Consider the following 21,332-nt stretch of genomic DNA (forward strand, 5'->3'; position numbering starts at 1 on the left):
GCGGGCCTCGCATCGCCGTCTACCATGGCAGCGAATGTGCCAGTGACTGCGGTTGAAGGGTTTGTTTGCCACACAGCGTTAGTTCTCAAGGCAGCCGCTAGGGTGCGCCACTCCTCAATCTCCTCCCCATTACAGTCAGTCTATTCTCGGCAGGAATTTCCTTCAAAATATGTTTCCTTTACCATTTTCCAAATAATACTTAAACAGAATATTTCCCTAGATAAGCATTTCCTCTTCTGCCTTTTTAAACGAGGCTGTAGGCCTCAGTTGATCGTCCACTTTGTAAGGAGTATTATACGCTAGTGTTAAGTGCGATAAAAATGCAGAAAAGAGTGCCCTACCTTGTGGACATGGGGGAAAATAAAAATCAAGACGAGTTAAATTGTGACTTAAATTATGCTACAAATCGTGACATAAATCACACCCCTTTTACTGTGATGACTTAAAGGGATGCTGAACCGAAATCTGGGTTCCCCAAAACACGCGGCAAAAGCGTGCAACGGGGTGCTACAAACACCAAAACATCACTCATACAGCGATATCTCAAACGGATGGCCGTATTTTTCGAAAAAAGAGGCGCATTTGGCAGGAGTGTTGACGTCATGTTTCTCCGAGGAGGAGAGGGAACGGCCTCGCGTCTTCTCCGCCTCGCGGCCTTGAGGGAGCGAAGCGAAGAGGGGAGGAAACTAGGTATCTTGACGTCATGCGCCTCGTCGGCCTGGTTCAATCTAGACTTCTTTTTCCAAAAATACGGCCCTCCACTTGAGATATCGCCTTACTAGTAGTGTTGTAGGGATTGTAGCGTCCCGCCTACATCTCCAGCATTGTTTTTATGAAATCCAAAGATTGGTTCACCATCCCTTTAAATCAAACATTTTATTCAACAATAATTCCAAAAATATTTTTACAGCGGAGCTGTTATGGGTTAGTTTCTCCAGTATTGTGTCCATAAAAAAATCTCGACACAAATTCTGGACAGCTACCGCCATCTATTAGTGACGGCGGCAACTAAACAACCGGCTTGCTGGTTATCTGGTTGCCGCCGTCGTTCATAGATGGCGGCAACCTTTCCAGCCTTTCCACTCTGGCTTGCCAACTTGCGGTCGGCCATTACTTCATTCCCAGCATAGTACAGCTTTGCTGGTCTTCCCTCTTCACCAGAGTGGAAAGGCTAAAAGTTTTTTACTTAGAGTGTGTCGTTTACTTGAAAAAAATGTTTCTGCAATTGTTTTGTATTTAATTCACATAATCAACTAGCAAGAAAGATTGTAGCAGGCTGAACATGAGCAAAAAGCAGTGCTCTTTTGAGCAATCAGATTGTTGAGCTTTCTTTCTACCTTGTGCTTCGTTATCAGTTAAGGGGTGTTTTATGGCAGGCAATTCATAACGCAGAAGAAAGAAATGAAAACAAGATTATGCCGTATCGCGAGCAAATATAAGCAGAAAACATGCAAAAAAAGTTTTTTTTACTAACTAAAAAATTAAGCTGCATTTGTTCAAGTACGGCTGGATTTACATCAATAAAAAGTTGTCACTAGGAGTGTACTTAAAAATGTACAGTAATTCTTTTGTACAAATTGTTTTTCATTATTTGAATGAATTGGCCAATCCATCTACCATGTTTAAAAAATACATTTAATGATAATTAATTATTTTTCTTTGGCTACAATGATTTAAAGCAAATAAATCTGATGTAAATCAAACAAATCTGATTTAAATAAATTGAATTGAATTTCATTGCTTAAAAAAAATGTTTCCCACCCTGCCTGTGGGTGTTCAGGCTCGTTGCACCGGCCCACGTGCCTCACCCTTTGCATGTCTTTGAAGCTTTTTATTTTTATTTCTGACCGGAGCTTCTTTTAAATAAATTGCTCTTGTGCTTCTTCAGGACCAATGTACATGGGCGCTAGGCAACATGGCTTCGGACTGTGATCAGTGCTGCACATGGTTGACTGCACAAGGGATCTGCTATGCTCTGGTGAAGACGCTTGAGGTATATACCGTATTTGCACGAATATAACGCGACCACGAATATAACGCGAGGGCAGTTTTTGATGCCCCCAAAAAGAAAAAAAATATTATTACTATTATAACGCGAACCGATGCCGCGTCAATTTCTCGCACTTGGGGGCATAGCAGAAGTGAAAAGTCAATGGAAATGGAAGAAATATCTGTTTATGTTTTGACTGCACTCATCCTCACTGCTCAGGTCCTTCCGTTTACAATCCACTTGGCGACTACGCAGGTATGCAGCAGCACGGCACCTGCTTGTCTGGTAGTTCTTTTTTCTTCCGTGGGAGCTCCTCGGCAGCCCACAATCCAAACAAGGCGCGGAAGCAGAAGCACCAACACACAAACACCAGACCACTCTGGAGCAGAAACTAAACAATGCGCTGGCAGAAAAAAGACTGCTGAACCCGATACACGATCACACTTCTTGTTCTGGTCCCTCTTCGTAAACAAATGCCTCGTGTTGCACGATTGCGTAAACGCGGTCGGTGGTCTTGGCTTGGCTTGTGTTGATTTGACTTGGCCCGGCTTGGCTTGGCTCGAATTGGCCGGTGCCCGCATTCCCGCATGGCGCGCGCGCGTGCAGCGTGCGCGCGATGTAAAAACACAAAAGCGATAAAAATGCTTTTTTATGTTTTCTATTCGCCCCTTCACGTGGCCCAATGGCTAGAAAATGGCCCTCCACACCCCCACTTCTTTTCCCATTGGATCTTTTGCATTGAGCCGGAGGGATGACTTTCTCCTCTGGCTTTCTCCAGACTCGCGCGCCTCGTGGCTGAACTCGATTCCGAATATAACGCGAGGTGCGTTTTGGAGCACGTAATTTCGGAAAAAAACTCGCGTTATATTCGTGCAAATACGGTAACCTTTGTGCAAAGTCGAGAACTTTTATTCGTCAGTTCTATTCAGTTCTGTTTGAATCGTACGCCTCAGGGGAACATCTCTGGCTTCTTTTTGCCATAATTATATCCTATTTATCCTTCACTCTAATTAGAGGCGTTAGCTACCAAATGATTTTGCAACATTAAGAGGTTACTCTTCCCTGCCAGAAAATAGTCCTCCAGGGTTGGCTTCTGGAGAGCTGTATCATTTTCTTAAAGAATATAGATAAGGGCCTTAAAATTATAGGAGGGCAGTTAAGACTGCTTACGGTGTAGGAATGCAAAAGCATTCATACACACAGCGCATTCCTACAAGCAGCACACCCCGCTGTCCTCCACAAAGGTCGGCCGGGCGGCACGACATGGCTGAAAGCAGAGCGTAGAACACGTCATACAGTAGTGCACAGGGAGAGGGAGGGGGAATTTCCCGCTCTCCCCCCCACCCTCCCCTCCGGCCACACCTGACACATATCCTAAGAAAAGGGAGAGAGCGGCAGCCGTGCGCACCTCCCTCTCCCTTTTATTGGTGCGCGGGCCGCAGCACCAGGAAGAGGGCTTTTCTCTGTGGGGTGGCGTTCCTTGGACCTACGACTCGAAGACAACGCCTTCTTCGCTCCATGGGACGGTCAATGCTTTTGCATTAAAAAAGAATCCAAAAGCAAAAAAGACATCAAGTACATTGAATTAGGACAAATGAGTACCAGTTCCACTCGACTGGATTGAAAATACTACATGTTTGTATATAACATTCTCTGAAAATGTCACTTATAATACTAGTTTAAAAAACCTAGATAATATTTTACAATGTTTGTTTTTACAATTGGTGCATGCTTTGTCCACCCTCTAAAGTAACAAAAAATTATGCTTCCTGGACCACAATTGGCAGGGGACTAGCAGCGAGCATTGGAGATACAAGGTGTATTGGGGATGATATATGCTAGGGGAGGCAAAGTTTTAACGCTATATATTGAAGACATTTTTTTACCTAATCCTCATATTAAATGGCAAACTAATTATAATATTTGTGATGCTGAAAGCCAAATGAACAACAACCCAGTGTTTTCTCTTACATATGGTACAGTCAGTTGGCAAAGCAACCGGGGGGCCCTGGGCCACGGATACCAGGCGTCCCAGTCACGTGGGGGGGTGCCACCTCTGGCAGCACCCGGCAAACCCCTGCGCCCTTCCCTTCCCACATTACTGCTTGGTTGCGATCCCGGGAAGTAAAGGGAGGGAGGGGGACCGGGGGGGGGGGGGGGGGGGGGGGGGGGCGGGGTGTTTACGAAAGACATAAGGGCCCTGGGCGCCAGATGGCCTAGCTACGCCACTGGGTACAGTGCGTGTCATTTATAGGGGCGTACACTGCCACCCCACGACGTAGAGCTTTGGAGCTCGGTGGTTGTTCCACCACAAACAACAAACAATCTGGCCCATGCGCTTGGCGTATCAGGGTGGTCGTGCCAGGAATCTCGACTGACACATGCCACGCCCAGTTGGAGAGAAGAATTAATTGAGTACATGCCTAGTTGCATTTGCACCTTCTTCACATTGCTTGGGTATGCCAGCTCTTTTATTTTTTTGTAGACTCCTCACAACCAGCTTCTGGAATCATGCCTGTTTGCACTTCAAGCGTACACCCGCTCTCCCTCAGCTGATGTAGAGTAAGTGCCAACCTTGCGACTGGTTTAAAATAATGTTAATTCGTGCAGTAGTGATGTTTTTAGTGCTCTGCATGTTCCGAATAAGCCTCAACTGTCTTGCGGAAAATACAGTCATTGTGCTGGTGAGCTGGTGAAAGTTTATAAATGATGAAATCAAACCCAAAACTGGTCAGTAGAAAGATTTTATTTTTTTATTTTTTTTTATTTTATAGTGTTAGAAAAAGAAACGGACGGAAACATTTCTTTTTCTTTCGGCCCCAGACTTGGGTTAAATTCATCATGGTGTCTTGCAGAGTTTATCTTGTTGTAAACTTAATTGTAGCTTTTCTCATATTGGCATGATTTTGTTGGTTATCTAATAATAAAGAATTTAGTGTGAATGATTTTCAAGCAATAAAAAAAGTATCTTGTAGCATTAAGATTTTAGTCAAGACTGCTCAGACTAAATTTGCATATAAGTAGAGCCTGTTCTTTTAAAGAAGGGATTAATTTAACGTACAGGGATAGTGTGATAAGAAAATAATCAGTCATGCAATGCAAGATCCTGTTTTTCAAATGCCAAGTTAACTAGTATTTCACAGTTATCTTGTACAACTTAATGCTATCATCAAAATACTAATGGGTGTGGAAGAAGGATTAATGTTCATCTGTGAATAACAGGTTGCACAACAATGTTTTGTGCTTACCCCAGTGTTTTGATTGGCTATTTTTAGTTATGTGTCGGTCAACTCACTTACTATGAAGCTTTGTCCCAAATATGGGAGTGGGAGTACCTTTAAATTTCATCTGTGGGAGGCAACAGACATCAGATACCACATGGGGATAGATCATCACTATCAACCTTTACAATGTTCCATGCTGCTTTTGACGGGACTTCTAAAACCTCTCTAGGTGTTGCTGGTGACAGTGTATATAACTTGTCTGGTTTGTCCCCATAGATACCAGAACAGTTATTTTAAGTATGTAGCTTCTTGCTATCACAGAAAGATAAATGTTTCTGTGCAGATTATGTACGGACATTAGGTTCACCCAATACTGCACGACTGCCACAAAGACCACCTCCATGCTTTTTACCGATCTTGAGAACACAGTGCTGCTAGTCGGTAACATTTCTCTAGAACTCAGAACATAGTTTGTCAAATATTGTTTTGATCAACTTGGTTGATCAAATCAGTATTCTCAGCAATCGGTGTCAGTTAATTATTGACCGAATCCTGCCGACCTGTCTAATCCCAAGATCTTTAAATGTCTTATATTCTCATATATTCATATGGACACCACGAATTTTGGAAGTTACATACGTAGCATTAAGCATGTCTCTTCATTTATGATAAAATGTTTTGATTATTGAACTATATTGTTCAACTTGTTTGTAATCCAGATTCTTGTTGCTTTCTTCTGTCTTTTTTTATTTTTCGTCTTCGGAGTACTGAATGATTAAGTTAATTATGTTTACTTTGTATGAACTTGCCCGTTGTGCTGCTGGCCATAGGATGTGTGGGGCCCTAGGCATGTCAAGCCTTCTAATGCAGCTTTGTTTTTTGGTCCCCACTATTTACTTGTAATAGAAACAAATCATATTATTCTTATTAACACACACGGCTTGACATGTTATCTGCAGGTGCTTGGTGCATCTAGGTGTGGTGTGCAAGTTCCGAGACCTTCTGAGAAAAGAAACGAGTCCTTGGTTCGTCTCTCAGTTTGCAAGGGTGACCTTCAACATTTTCTCAAGGTGCTGGTCTTTTTTAGGCAGTCCTATCAAAAAAACAAAAAATGAAAGACGTTTACAATTTCCTGTAACGCCGAATTGAAGTGCAGCTCTTGAGGAGGAGGAGGAGAGGGTATGGAGGGGAGGGTATGCCCCTCCTCCTTATCCATACCCACTTTTTTTCATCTCCTCCCCTGCTTTTCCTCCACTCTTGAGGTACAGTAAAACCTCGTTATAACAAAATGGGATATAACAAACTAATGGATATAACAAAGGAATCATAATTCCCCTTGCTTGCTAATAGTGGGAAGAAATGGACATTGGCTATAACAAACTAATGGTTATAACGAAATAATTACGACCGCTCCTTCAACTTTGTTATAACGAGGTTTTACTGTAATTCGATTTTGCGGTATACCGTACTAAACAATCTCGGAATGATATATATATGTATACTATTGTGGTATTCTCGCTCACTCCTTGTCCAGAGAAAGAAAATATAGTTCTCTTACTGGAAGCTCTACCCTGTCTAAGTTCTGCTGGTGCTAGGGAAAAGGACAGCAGGAGCAAGGCAGGAGAACAAGACAGTGTCAGAGTCAACACTTTGACGAAGAATGTGGTACTCCCTATGTCATCCTACTTGCTCTCGGCTCTGTCGAAGACTGCTCGGTGTTGGCACAACAGAACAGCGAGTGCACATCCCTCGGGGCCAATGGGATGTTTTCCTGCATGACTGGTATAAAGTTCTTTGTCTTCAACAATATATTTGGTGAGTGCCGTAGGCAAGATACACAGAGCTACCACAAGCAAGCCGTTGTTGACCTTGGCGGCACACAATTTACCAACTTCGTCTGACGTGCCACAGAGATCGATGGGTACAGCACAGGCCTATACCCTTGTAGATGGCCACTTGGATAACGAGTGCATGTTTTCATACGTGCCTCTCTGTGATTTATGAATGGTGATATCACTTGCCTGCACAACAGGTAGCTGGCATCCCCCCTCCTCCTCCTCTCCCCATCCTCCTCCACTCCACTCCCCTCCTCTTCATCCTCCTCCCTCCTACCCGCACGTTGCATCTTGGGACGTTTCCCATAATGCAATGCGCAGGACCCCCATGACGTCATTATGGGATGTTTCCCATAATGCAGCGCATGGTTACGGTGACGGCGACACCGATGCTCACGCCGGAAATGGGCGCCTAAGAGCTGCACTCTAAAAAAACGATGGGACCTATTGAATTTGTCATCCCCCAAGGTGAGACACGAGAATGGACAGATAGTTTCTGCTTGCTCGTAGGGAGGACTGCTCTGTTGCTGACCATGAGGAAGCTGCAAGCCTGTGCAGGGTCTTGGCAGAACGTCTTGTCGCCTGTGCTCGGCTAAATGAGCAAGACGTTTCGGTGTGTACTTTTTGTTACCTGGCACATTCACGCTGACAGGAATGACATAAGATAGCCTGCTCATTCATCTCTGCAGATCTATGGAATTGTTGTACTGTCGAGACCGGTTATGACGAAGTCGGTTATAACAAACAAGCGGCTACAGAAAAGCAATCACGATTTCCCATTCCCAATTGCTATTTTTTTTAATGTATGTATTTGTGTCTGTTTTTAGCAAATGAAATTGACCGGCTCCTGCAAATATAGCGAAGGAAAATTTTGACCTTTGTACTTTGATGCTGCAGGCGAGCAGCCACCCAGAACAGGCTGCAGACGATGCTGCAAAGGTTGCCGGCGGCAGCTTCAGCATCGTCGTCTGCTCCCTGGTCCTTACCTGGGAAGGGGCTTCTCTGCATCGCACATCGAGATGCCGTTGTGGAGTGCCAATAGGGGCGTTTGGAGCACTAGCGACAACGTACCGACAGAGACGATAGAGAGAGCCTAGATTGAAGAAGGGGAGCAACTCCAATCATGCAGAGCATCTGCAATTTAATGCCGGATGCCTCCTGGGCAGATTGGCGCAAGTGTGCCTACATTTGGTTGTGCGTAGGCAGCGTGGGTAGGAAACTGGGCAGAAGGCGGACAGGCGTGTGCAGATGGTGAATGCTTTTGAGTTCTGACTCTTTGCAGGCTGCAGCTCGTTTTGCAAATGCGGCCCACAAACCGCGTGACCCAGATAAGCAGTTTCCCCCTCTCTCAAATCTGGGCTCTCTATACCGTTGAAAGATGAGCTTGAGCAAGAAATCGGTGCCGTGCGCGCTTCTTTGTTTGCTTTGTGTTCGGTGTCGGCGTCGCTGGTCGGTGTGGTCGCTCTCTGCGCAAAAGTAACTTCGCTCAAGCACCAATTCGGCGAATCATTGTTACTCAACGATGGAGAGTCCCGGCACCGCCGGCACCCTGACGGGGAAGACGAAAGCAATTTCTTTGAAACAAAAGTGTGCCATCCTGGACAAAGTCCGCATAAATGTAACAAAAGGAGTCCACCGCTGGCATCCTCCGCAGCTGTCAACACGGTTTGTACACAGCTCGAAAGATATTTGCTCGATTGGATCTTCTCGCAGTTTGCAAGAAGCAGCTCCAATCTAGCAAAGAATTTCGACTGCTTTATGCAGGTACGATAAACATGTGCCCGTGACGGACCGTGGTATCTCTTTTTTGTGTGTTACTTTTATGAATTCCAGATATGGTGAAGAAACGGATTTAGCGAAGTGATTTCCAATTCCCGTTGACTTTGTTATAACCGATCTCGGCAGTAGATGAGAATTTCAGTCATTTGTAACTTTTTGTGCTGATCTTTCGTATGCAGAGGCATGTAGCAGGGAATACTATGTTTGGAAGTTTCTAAGTATTTGCAATCATGTGACCAAATCTGGGGGTATTGGTGACTGGGTTTGTTAACTTAGCACAGCAGCTCGGAACATGTGGAATGAAGGCTTGCTCCGTGGAACCCAGCGATCCTAGGTTCAATCCCTACTCCTGTCTATTTCAATCTGGATGAGCATCTGTTAACTTGATGGTCCAAGAAGTCACCGTTTTTAAAGTAACGAATAAAAGAAAGACTTTATTACGGTTAGATAAGGTTAAAACAATGACAAAGAGTACATTGAAAGGTTTCCGACGCGAACGTCTTCCATCGGTGCCTGGAAGCCAAGTCTCTTCTTTTCCTTTGCCGGGCAATGCCCAGCGCCCGCGGAAGTGGTCGAGGCCCCGCGGCAGCAGATGCTCAGCAAACGATTGTCCTCCTCTCCTGTCTGAGCACCCCTCCTTGCCAGAGTTCTAAACACAGCTGGCCCCCCGTCGGAGTTGCGGTCTCCCCCTCCACGTCCGCGGTGTCGGAACATATTCACAAAGAAAAATAAGGTGCACTGTTGTACCATGTTATTTTAACACTCGGCCATGCTGGGTTTTAACTGTCCTCAGTTTCTAAAGGCCAAAATAAAAGACTACATTACACCGTAGATTGCACTCATCACATCACTTCACTTCACATAGACGTATAGTCCTTCAGGTAAACAGGCAGCTTGCGAGACCTCCCACTTTTCCGTGGTGGTGGTTCAGTGGGGTTGTCTTCTTGTTCTTCACCAGAAGAGTCACTTGAAGTTTCGCCACCTGGCCTCCTCCACAACTTCAGCTGAGTGATGTGGGCCGTGGTCGCGTAGATCCGCTTTTCTGTGCCTTTCACTTCCGACACTCTATACGTGTCGCTTGGAAGGACTTCGGTCACGAAAAGCGGACCCCTGAATCTAGCTTGTGTTTTTGTTGGGTCTCCTGTGCACTCTGGAGGACGACGCATCACGACCAGATCTCCAACTTTTAACTTTTGAGCGGCGAAATGGCTCTTGTCAAAGTATTCGCTTGACTTCTCTTGCTTGCGCTGTATAGCCTCTCGGCCCAACTCATGAAGGTTCTCCGGCTGTTCCCATTCTTCATTTTCTCTGTTGAGCCAACGCAAAAGGCCGTCTTCGACTCGGGGCTGGTAACCATGCAGCATTTTGAACGGGCTGGTGCCTGTTGACGCGTTGTACAGGCTGCGTTTAGGTAGCTCTCAACTTCTTTGATTTTGAGATCCCAGTCTTTGTGGTGTGGGTCTTCAACCGTAGTTATTATTGTCGGGATCAAGGTCCTATTGACGCGTTCGACCTGGCCATTTGCCCTTGGGTGATGAGCCGAGTTGAGGGTGTGATAGACACCTTTCTCTTGACATAAGCTCTCGAACTCGTGCGATGTGAAGCAAGATTCTCGATCCGAGATGATGTGATCCGGCAGGCCAAACTTGGTGATAAAGCTCTGCAAGCATCGCAGCACGCTTTTTGTTGGAAGTGTCTCGTACGGGGTACAGCTTCACAAACTTGGTCAAGTTGTCAATCAACACCAAGATCCACTGATTGCGTCTTCCACTTCGAACGAACGGTTCAACGTGGTCAAGGTGCACCACCTCGAACGGTCGTTTTCCTGGAGGGATTGAGTGAAGAAATCCAGGTTTCTTCCCTCCTGGCACTTTGGCAAGGAGGCACTCGAAGCAGCCTTGGACGTGCTGCTTTACATAACGTTTCATTTGTGGAAACCAATACAGCTCCTTTATCCTGGCAACAGTTCAATCAACACTGAAGTGTCCTTGCATGTCGTGAAATTTAACGCACAGCATTTTTCTCATCGCTTTTGGCATGACGAAGAGCAACTTCTGTCCGTCCTGTTCGATGCGGAAGAGCTTGCCATCCTTGAGCTTCAGCTCTTTAACTCTTCGCTTTTCTTCCTCTGTCCTTTCTGCCGTCGGTTTTTGCAGAATTCTTGCCAGCCCTGCTAAGTCTGGGTCCGATCGCTGAATCATGATCACTTGATCATCGAGATTCATGGTGATGTAGACATCAACCCGAGAACTCAGAAACTCATCCATTGTGTCCGTTGCTGGTCCTTCTGGACTCCTACTCAGGCAGTCGACGTGGGCCACCTTTTTTCCTGGCCGGTACCTCACCTCGTATGCGTATTCTCGAAGAAGATTAAACCACCTTGCGATTTGCGGCTTCAGCATGCGGGTGCGTGTTCAGGTACACGGTAGCCTGGCAGTCCGTCACGAGCACGAACGGAATCCCCAAAAGTAAGGCCCTTAGGCGGTCGACGGCCCACACGATTGCCATCAACTGTAACTTCCCAGAGTGGTAGTTCTTCTCAGCGTCTGTGGTCTTTTTACTGACGCAAAATACTAGGTGCCATTTCCCATCCACATCCTGCTGCAGCAGCATGCCAGGAAGGCCCTTAACACTTGCATCGGTGTAGAACTCGGTGGGAGCGGCAGGGTCGTACAGCCTCAACACTGGTGACGAGGTTAGTTCCTCCTCCAGCTGCTCGAACACCTCTTGCTGCTCATCACCCCACACTAAGTCGCTATTCTTCGGAAGCAATCTTGACAGCAGCTCTGCCTTTGTCGCGTAATGCGCGATGAACCTCCGAAAGAAACCTGTCACCCCAAGAAACTGCCTCACGCCATGTACATCCTCTGGGGGTTTCATGTTTGCGATTGCCTCCGTCTTCTGTTTTCCAGGAAGCAGAAACCCTTCCCGTATCCTGAATCCGAGATATTCGAGCTCTCTTCTTCCGAAGAAACATTTCGGCAGCTTTAGAGTAAGGCCTGCCTCTCTGATGGCGCCCAGCACTTTCTTCAGCTTCTCCACCATCTCTTCCCAATTCCTTGCAGGAATAAGAATGTCGTCGAGGTAGCACATAGTTACATTGTTTCGCAAGGGTCCCAGTACCTGGTACATCAAAAGTTGAAACACGGCTGGGCCATTTTTGAGTCCGAAAATCATCCACTCAAACTGTCCAGTCTCGTCTGGGGTTATGAGTGCTGTCTTAGCCTTGGAATCTTCGCTCAGGGGGATCCGAAGATACCCGTTAGCACAGCCCAGAACGCAGAACAGCTTCGCGCCTGCGAGCTGCGCAAGTTGGTCATCGATGTCAGGCAGCGGAAACCTGTCTGGGATTGCTTGGCTGTTGAGCCTGCAGAAGTCCACGACCAACCTGTCATCTCCGTTCTTCTTTTTTACCAAGAGAACAGGACTAGCGTATGGTGAGGACGTCTCCGTTACTAACCCGCAGTTTTTCCACTCCGTAGCAATTTCTCGAATTGCGTTTCGCTCTGCCAAGTTAGTGCGATAGGGCTTGGAATGCACAGGGACACTGCCAGGTTTTTCAATGACAGTCATTTCAGTCAAATGGGTACATCCAAGCTCCTCAAGAGAGAGGGCAAAACAGTCTCTGTAATTATTGAGCACTACCATCAGCGCTGACACCTTGGCTTCTGCAGTGTCCTGATCAAAGTTCACTTGACTCTCTAAGATCGGTTCCTTTCAATCAGTATCGATGCGTGCCACATGCAGCTCGTCCTCGTCATCCAAGATTTCGGCATGCATAAACATCTGACCTTTCCGAAGATGTCTGTCAGTGGATGAGTCGTTGACGATCGGGACGTTCACATTTCTATCTGTCAAGTGGTGCAGACTCTCTCCTCCAAGCTCGTCACGAAGAATGATATTGGAGTCTCGTTTTTCTCTGGGCTGCAGGGTGACCCAGCACACACTTTTCTTGGGAAGTGTGGTCGTCTCACTCACTGTTAAGCTGTCCTTTGTTGGTGGCAGGGGCAGCTCGATGTTGCAAAAGGGCAGGTCATCCCTATATCCAATTCGCAGCTCGTTGCCAACTCGTAGATATGCGATGTGGGGCTGCTCCGTCCACGTCCGCCCAACTAGGATGTCTACAGGTTGTACGCTGTCTGGCACAATGACGACCTCCACCCCCTTACACACAATGTCGTCGATGGAGATGTCGATGAAAGCAGATCCAATCGATTTCACGGCATACTCGTCAGTGCTTGCGAGGCCATACAGTCCCTTTGATGAGCAGGTAATCTGCAGTTTGCACTTAACCGCTGCAGCGTGTCCCATAATACATTCTGAGCTTCCTGGGTCGATCATGGCAGACACCTGCTGAACCCCGTTGATAGTGGCTGTCTTTAGGAACTTTGCTGGATCGTTGTTATTTAGATTCACTACAAAGTTTCTGGGGGGTTTGGCTTTTTACGGACAGTCCTTAGCTAAATGGCCGTATTTTCCACAGCCATAGCATCTTACTGTGGCAAGGTTTCATTCCGTGGCGTCACGCTTGGGAGGTTTGGCTCCTGGTCTCCTGTCAGTGGGTGTAGCACTGGTCTTATCTACCTGGGTCGTAGCCGAATTAGGTTGGACTCCCTGCCGTGCACTAGCCCATGGTCTGGACGAGGGAGGCTTTACAAGTTGAGCTGAACTCGAAGTTACTTTTTGCGCCCTGTCGGCAGAAGACCTCTGAATCCTCGAACCGCTGACTCTTTCTAATCTTCTTAGATCCGCCAGAAGCTCATCTTCATCCTTGTGCTCTTTTGCTGTTAGTGAGATGCAAGCATCTCTTGATTTCACTCCAATTAAGACCTGTTCTTTGGCATCTTCAAGGCTGAGATTTAATTCTTTGCACAGTAACATTTTCTCAAGAAAATATGCGGTGGTGGATTCACTCTTCTGTTGCGCCTGCTCCTGCATTTTTTGCCACTTTTCCGCGGTACTTGTCTGGCCAACAAATGTCTTGTTGAAAGCTAACTTAAAGTCCTCCCAGCCTGCGAGTTCTTCAATCTGAGCTTGTAACCAAAAACGAGCTGGCCCTTTCAGGTGTAGCTTAACCGCTTCTAGCTTTAAATGATCCGGCCAGCCATGCAACACGGCCATCGTGTCAACAGTCTTCAGCCAGCCGCGGGCTGTGTGACTGGACTCCTCGCCATCGAAGTCGGCAATTGCTTTGTTGAGATCGGGCATTGCGTGAAATATTTCAGGTTTTCTGTCCATGAGTTCCATCAGCTTTTTGTTTCGATCTAATAAAGCTGCAATGATTCCTTGGTTCATGTTGCCCTCAGCCATCTTCGACTTTCAGTTTCTTTTTTTTTTTCCCCGCGATGAACACACAGTTGATCGCTATAGATGTTGAGGCAAGTAGATTTCACGGAGCAATGCCCAAACGCATTGTCACTAAGACTTGACCTCGGCTGTACTGCTCCTCACAAAGCAGCGGCGTCAGTTGAAAGTCATGCGTTGCTCGCCATGCCTCGTTGTCGACGCCCTCCGATGTGTCAACGCTCTCCAGTGACATCAGCTTCCAAAAGCACGGTTCCAATGTAAATCCTACTTCTGATTTGTTAACTTGATGGTCCAAGAAGTCACCGTTTTTAAAGTAACGAATAAAAGAAAGACTTTATTACAGTTAGATGAGATTAAAACAATGACAAAGAGTACATTGAAAGGTTTCCGACGCGAACGTCTTCTATTGGTACCTGGAAGCCGAGTGTCTTCTTTTCCCTTCCCTGGCAACGCCCAGCGCCCGCGGGGGTGGTCGAGGCCTTGCGGCAGCAGACGCTCAGCAAACAATCATCCTCCTCTCCTGTCTGAGCACCCCTCTTTGCCAGAGGTATAAACACAGCTGGCCCCCCGTCGGAGTTGCAGTCTCTCCCTCCATGACCGTGGGGTCGGAACACATTCACAAAGAAAAATAAGGCGCACTGTTGTATGTTATTTTAACACATCGTACTGGCGTGCGGTCGTGTATCATTACTGCGTGATGCACATTAGAAACCCGAGGCTAGCAGTAGTACCGCGCTGGGAAAATTTCTCATCTACAGCGGACGCACCAGACACCCATTGGGGCTGACTAACTTCCCGCTGTCTAAACATACAAACAACATAATTACATAGATAGTTGAGCGTGTTGGTTTCTAATTTAGGATAATTAATAAGGGACATGGAAGACAAACAGACTGCCATGTTCCTCTTTAAGTTATCGTTAACTTAATTTTATTACTTTAACTTTATGTGGCAGAGTCCTCTTTGAGGCACGATAACCGCAGTCAAGCTGCCAGGAAAAGGATTATGGTGCCCTCCTGAGCTTTGGCTGTTCTCAGAGGTGGGGTTGCCGGGAATGTTGATGTTTGTTTTGGTTGGACATGGCAGTTTCCATTCATCGCAGGATTCGACGCTCGACGCTTTTCTCCCCCAAAAAGTGCTAGTCCTTTGTACCTGTTGTCTTTCTTCAGTGTAGAGCTTGTTTGCTGATGTTTTGTGAATACAATGTGACAGACCCTGACCCCTTTGGTGAGGTGCCTGGCCACCTTTGCGGCACACCAGGATTCGTTGGCAAGCACGGTGGCACAGTCTCCCGACATGGCAGAGTGCCTAGGAGTCCTTCTCAACTCCACTTACCTGCATCTGCGGCGGGAGTGCCTTTGGCTCCTCAACAACCTTGCTGGTACGTCATCGGTCTGTGTGCCAGACTAGTTTCCCAACATTCGTGGAGTATGGTAGCTATTGAATTCAGTGATTGGTTGTAATGTGTTAATTCACCAAACCTTGGGTCTAGCGAATTTCTGCATTTATTGGGCTTTTGAAGCACCTCCAGTACTTCGGGATTAAAAACACCACAAAAGAGGAAGGACCAGACGAAGAAGTAACACGGACGCAGCGCTGACTTGCAGCTGATATACATGATGAATGAAACCTGAGACCGTGGTTTGAAAAACGGAAACTCGTGAAGCAGGAAGAAAAAGGGACAGACAACGTCTAAAACTCAGCTAAAAACTTTATTGCCTCTACGCCTTATATACACCTCCCCCGAACGTTGCCACCACCATACGGTTCATCACCAAACTACCAAACAATCCACCAGAATCACAATACACCGAACTGAAAAAAGTACATAAAAAAGAAATGAAAGCCGTTTACAACTCCCTGTAACGTTGAATTAGAGTGCAGCTCTTCAGGAGGAGGAGGGAAGGGTACTGGGGGGGGGTGGGTCAAGCGACCTTGGGTGGCGGGGGTTCATGTGACCTTGCGGGAGTCACGTGGGTGTCACGTGACGTCGGGGGGTCACATGACCTGCGGGGTCACGCGACGATGCCAATGACGTAATCAGTGACGATGACGATGCGGATACCGATGACGTCATCAGTGATGATGACGATGTGGATGCCGGTGACGCCATCAGTGATGTCACTGATGATGTCATCGCTGATGATGACGATGCGGAAGCCGGTGACGTCATCAATAACATTACTGATGACGTCATCAGTGGCGATGACGTCAACAGGGGGTCACGTGACCTCGGGGGGGGGGGGGGGGGTATCCCTAGGTCACGTGACCCCGGGGGGGTCACGTGACCTGGTTAACCATCGTGACCCTCGTGAGGGTAACTCATAACCCTCGTGAGGGTAACCCTTTTGAGGGTAACTAATCCTCGTAGCCCTCGTGAAGGTAACCCTCGTGAGAGTAACCCTCTAACCCTCACGAGGGTTACGAGGGTTACTCGCTGTTACGCCGACGCCGCTCAAGCCGGGAACGGGCGCCTAAGAGCTGCGCTCTAAAACAAAAGAGAAGCGTGCGCTATCGTTTCCATCTTTACCCAGTACACGGGGTCCAATACAAACAGAAACAGAAGGTCGTCACCACCGCACCCGGAAGGACTTCGACACGGACAATGTAACACAAGCACTGGGAAACACACAATGACTGTTTCTAACTTACCCCCCCCCCCCCTTAACCTCCTCGCCTGTCAACAGTGATGCACATCCGAGCGGGGAAACGGAAGAAGGCCCCTTGGGAGAGAGTGAGGGGAAGGCCCTCTAAGACAGGGAACCCACTGCTTTACGAACAGGTCGGAGCTCACGGCGAAGGAGGCCAAGCGTTCCGACCCGCGGCTGTTATCGCTAGCCATCGGGGAAGGGAGATCACAGGAATCCCCACAAGCTTCAAAGAACAAACTGCTTCTAGACATTCCAGATTTTGGCAGAAGATGCATTGTGATGGGGAAAGATTACTGGCATGGCTACCGGCATAGCACAAGCAGTGCCAACATTTCCATGAAATCTAAGAAGGCTACTGGCCCTTCATGTTAAAATATCAGCTAAATGTGGCCCCTGACCTTCTCCTGGCTGATTTGCAGGTGGATAAAAATCCCCTTTGCCCTTCTTTGTATATGTATCCCCATAGTTTGTGCTTAAGAAAACAATGCTAGTTAAACTGCATGCATAAATACAAGAAGATATTGGATCATAGCATCAGTAACAATACATAAATATGAATTCAGCCCTTTTCACAATGCCATCACAACTTAGAATCCTTGCCCATATTAGCAAGAAGTTTTCTCATGACAGTTTCTGGATGGTTTGCCTTGCTGCAAGACCAGCTTAAAGGAACAAACTGGAGTCAGTATTTCCAAAAAGGAAATTACATGTAATGTTTGATGGACAGATAGTTAAAGAATGAAACAGTTGGTGTATGACGTTCCCTAGGGGTGCCCCAGGACAGTCTTGGTCACTTGTAGTGGTTGCTCGTCATAAGCCAAGCAATGCCCCCTTGTGCAACCGTGCATGCACTGTGCAGATGGGCGTACACCCTAGCAACCAGTAAACAGTGATGTCATTAGGGTGCCCACAATTGGGACGGGCGGTTTGTTTTTGGGAACTAGCGCAATCTAGCAAATATGCATGTGTCACAGTTTCTCCTTGGTACTTTTCCCACAATGCATCTCCATGTGGCAAGGTGTACAGGGTATTCGTTATACAGGGATGTTCTAGCTCTTAAACTTTACCAGGAGCAAGCAGTAAATGTGCTATGAACTGAATTTGCATCTTGTAATTCTTCTTTTTTAATCTTAAATACAAAATGTGTTTGTTTCTCTTCACAGCTGCATTGGTTTGGAATGAGATGAACTTCAATCTGACTATCTGCAATTCGGACGGCATTTTGCCTTTGATCTGTTGTGAATCGTCGCACATAGAAACGGTGGGTGCTTTTCAGTTATGCCTTGCGCCGAGTCACATGTAAGCAACATTGAGATGGGTAGTCATTCACCGGCACTTTCATTTGATCTTTCGTTTTCTATTATCTGCTTTCGTGACATTCCTGCCAGAGCATCTCCTTTGGCTCCCAAAAGTTACTAAAAAAACCTTAATGTAAAAAAAAATGAAATGCACAAGGAAAGAAGGAAAGTTTTATTGTATTTATAATGGACACCCCACATATATCTTTGGTTGGAGGATGTGCCAGTAAGCACTTTAACTGTGCGGCACAGTAAACTTCAACATGGCATTGGTGGTAAACGTGAGCATTCAACACCACACTAGGCACTGCTCATTAGCATGTTCCATGACACAAGTGGTAGTTTTGTAATAGCCTTTTAACAGCGAAAAAGAGCCAGAATATTAATCTGTGTTGCATTTTGTAGTACACGTGTTTCTGTAATCTCGGCGGTAATCGCGACAGTTCTGCTTTGGTAGTGATGTTTCAACTAATGAGATGTTCACAACCTGCATGTCACAGATATCTACATCAAGTACATAGTCTAATGATGGGATTCATTGACATTGTGTTGCAGGTACTCTCATTTCTTGGGAATATTGCATCTAGGATACCCGTCTTCAGAGAAAGCTTGGTGGAAAACAGCAATCTCTTGGACCAGGTCAAGTCCCTGGCCTCTAGTGGCGGCAAAGAATCAACTGTGGCACAGAACTTGTTGACGCTTCTTGGCACAATGTAGCCTGTGAAGTGCTCAAGAGTTTACAAAAAATGTGGTGATGTGCCAAATTACCTCAAGTACCCCGATTTACCGGTTTGGTATGTACTAGATGAAGAAAACATGTGAAGTTTTTGTTTTATTTTTGTTCTGTTGCAAAAGTGGTTCAAAGTCACCTTTATTTATTTGAGATTGCTTGCAGATTTTGCAGTATTTTCGAGCTGCCAAAATGAATGCAATGCCTTCTGTCGTCTAGTTGGTTCTTGTAAAGACCCCAATCACATGGGAAAGCTTCCTACAAATCCGAGCTTAGTTATAGGTTGTTTTTATCTGCTGCAACACGAGCACCTGGAATCACATGCATTCCAAATTGTGCAACGGGATTATAACTTGGGAAATTGCATGACCAAGCAAATACAATTCGAGTGGAACAAGGGTTTCCACGACTGCTAAATGCCGAGTAAAGTTATCGTGCTTGCAGCCCACCCTAGATTACAAATGATGAAGCATGCGAGAGATTGCAGCATTAGTGGTATCTTGCCTTTCACGCACCTAGATTTGCTAGAAACGCCTATGCTATATACTTCTTCTTTTTTAAGTTTCGACCTGCTACTTTGTATGTTTGCTCAAAATGAAATGCACTTGTTCAACTAATGTGACGTAACGTGCACTCCTAAAAACTATGTGAATTACGAAGCTTACTGAATGATTGTTCACATAAACAAAAAATGTAATAGTATAGATCTCCTTATTGTCCCATCCTATTGTTTATCTCAATTTCCATCAGTGCACTCCTTTTCATGGCTTTGGCCATAGTACAAGCAGATCTTTGAAGATAGAGGCTGTCAGATAATGCACGTGCAGAGCGTGACACAGCTACAGCGGCAACAGATTATCTCCGGTCTTCCTGTTTTGCTGAACTGAAAGGCCACCATCGAAACTCCCAGTGTGATGGAGGGTACTCTTGGGGCGCCAACCCAAGCAGTAAAATTTGCTGCAATTTCTGTGCCCAGGTAAAGCGTGAAAAAGTGGCAATGTAGTGCTTGCGTTAACTGTGCTGTGCTGCACAGCATAATCTGATAATGTCTGCAGAGGGAGATAAGAAAATACCATATTTGTTTTGACAGTTATTGGTTATGCTTTAAAATATTCCTTGGAGGATTGAAAATTTATGTTTTAGGCCGTGTAAATATGAGATCACTAATAAATTAGCTGTGTCTTATACCTCCTGGTGGCCTTCCTCGCAAGTAATAAAAAAAAAACTTGCAGTGTATTAATTTCCAGTGGAATTGAATGTGATTTTCATATGTTGTGAAAAATGAAAATATGTAATTTGTACCTAGCAATATAGACACTGGTTTTCCTTACCTCGTTCAATTTTGACAAAAAGCTAGACATATCTATTTGGAAGTGCCAAATAGCACATTAATTTTTGTCCTCCATAGAGGAAGTCATGTTGTAACAAAGAAATACCTTACTCGTAAAAAGAAAAAAAAAAAAGGAAAAAAAAAGGGGCGGGGGGGGGGGGGGGGGGGGGGAGTCAACTTACCAAGAGAGAGGGGGCCCGGTCAGGATGGTGACGACCGATGATGGTGTTCGCCCGATGGTAGTCCCCCGGCAAGTCGAATAAGAAAAAAAAACTAAAAGTTATTCGATCCCGCTGGACACATTACGACGTTGGTTGGTTTACGGTGGCCAGTGTGACCACGTTTATTTTCAAAACACAACGACAACAAGTCAACAGTAATTTACATGACAAAACTCCCAAAATTAAAACCCATACTTAGTCCCCAGTCTCAAGAGCCGCATCTGCCTGATCTCAAAAGCCGAATCCCCAAGAATCCTCTCGGCAGCCCTTTTCTAGACTCGTAGGGGCTTCCTTTCCCTCCAGAGACGGGCCAATCACTTCAAACTTGCCCATTGTCACGTGGTACACTTTTACCCAATGACCAGCGAGCTGTCAACGTGACCGCCCTCCGACACTTCAACGGTCAAACCCAAATTCTCTGTAGAGTAACCACATGCTTTCTCAGCCGTCTGGCTGGCACCACCAAGTTAAGTTATTGCGTTGACTAAATGTGAAGTTTTCTACACCAAGCGGCAAAATACGCCGGACACAAGCACACCCGCTTAAAAGCCACAAGTGCGGACAGAAGCCCAAGACGGGTGTTCCGGCGCCCCAACTGAAACCCAATCCGTTTGTTAACGGCCAGGGTCAGACTCTTCTCTACCGAGCCCCGCAAGACGACTCCTCGTTCACGCTCTCTCCCCCTGCCGCGGGTCTGCGAGCAATTGCCCAAAAATGTGGACACAAACATAGGCAGATAAAAAACCGATGCCGACGCAACTGTAGAAAGGTAGACTTTTCTAAAACAAATCTTACTTATTTCTAACAAAATCCTTCGTTACTCAACAGGGGGTCTAACCATAGTCCTGTTAAAAGGAGAGATGGCCTCTGGATAAGAGCACCCTATGCCACACTAATGCAGCGTATACAGCTGATGTGTCATTAGCTGCTTGGGAATGAACATCTAAAAAACGACTGGAGTCCTTAC

The 21,332-nt window shown here is 46.2% G+C and overlaps 1 protein-coding gene across 1 annotated transcript in view; it reads left to right on the forward strand.

The window, feature by feature from the left end:
• LOC8032601 (transmembrane and coiled-coil domain-containing protein 6) overlaps positions 1–18,919 on the forward strand; it is a 33,814-nt gene extending 14,895 nt beyond the window's left edge. Inside the window, exons 6-12 of the mRNA XM_029970290.3 lie at positions 1,889–1,993; positions 4,476–4,552; positions 6,174–6,284; positions 7,560–7,662; positions 15,348–15,516; positions 17,950–18,047; positions 18,640–18,919. Coding sequence (XP_029826150.2) covers positions 1,889–1,993; positions 4,476–4,552; positions 6,174–6,284; positions 7,560–7,662; positions 15,348–15,516; positions 17,950–18,047; positions 18,640–18,801 — 825 coding nt within the window. The 3' untranslated portion in view covers positions 18,802–18,919. The remainder of the gene's footprint in view (positions 1–1,888; positions 1,994–4,475; positions 4,553–6,173; positions 6,285–7,559; positions 7,663–15,347; positions 15,517–17,949; positions 18,048–18,639) is intronic.
• Positions 18,920–21,332: the final 2,413 nt, after the last annotated feature.

Source organism: Ixodes scapularis, unplaced genomic scaffold, assembly GCF_016920785.2.
Source record: "Ixodes scapularis isolate PalLabHiFi unplaced genomic scaffold, ASM1692078v2 PGA_scaffold1__304_contigs__length_218370807, whole genome shotgun sequence".
Lineage (NCBI taxonomy): Eukaryota > Metazoa > Arthropoda > Arachnida > Ixodida > Ixodidae > Ixodes > Ixodes scapularis.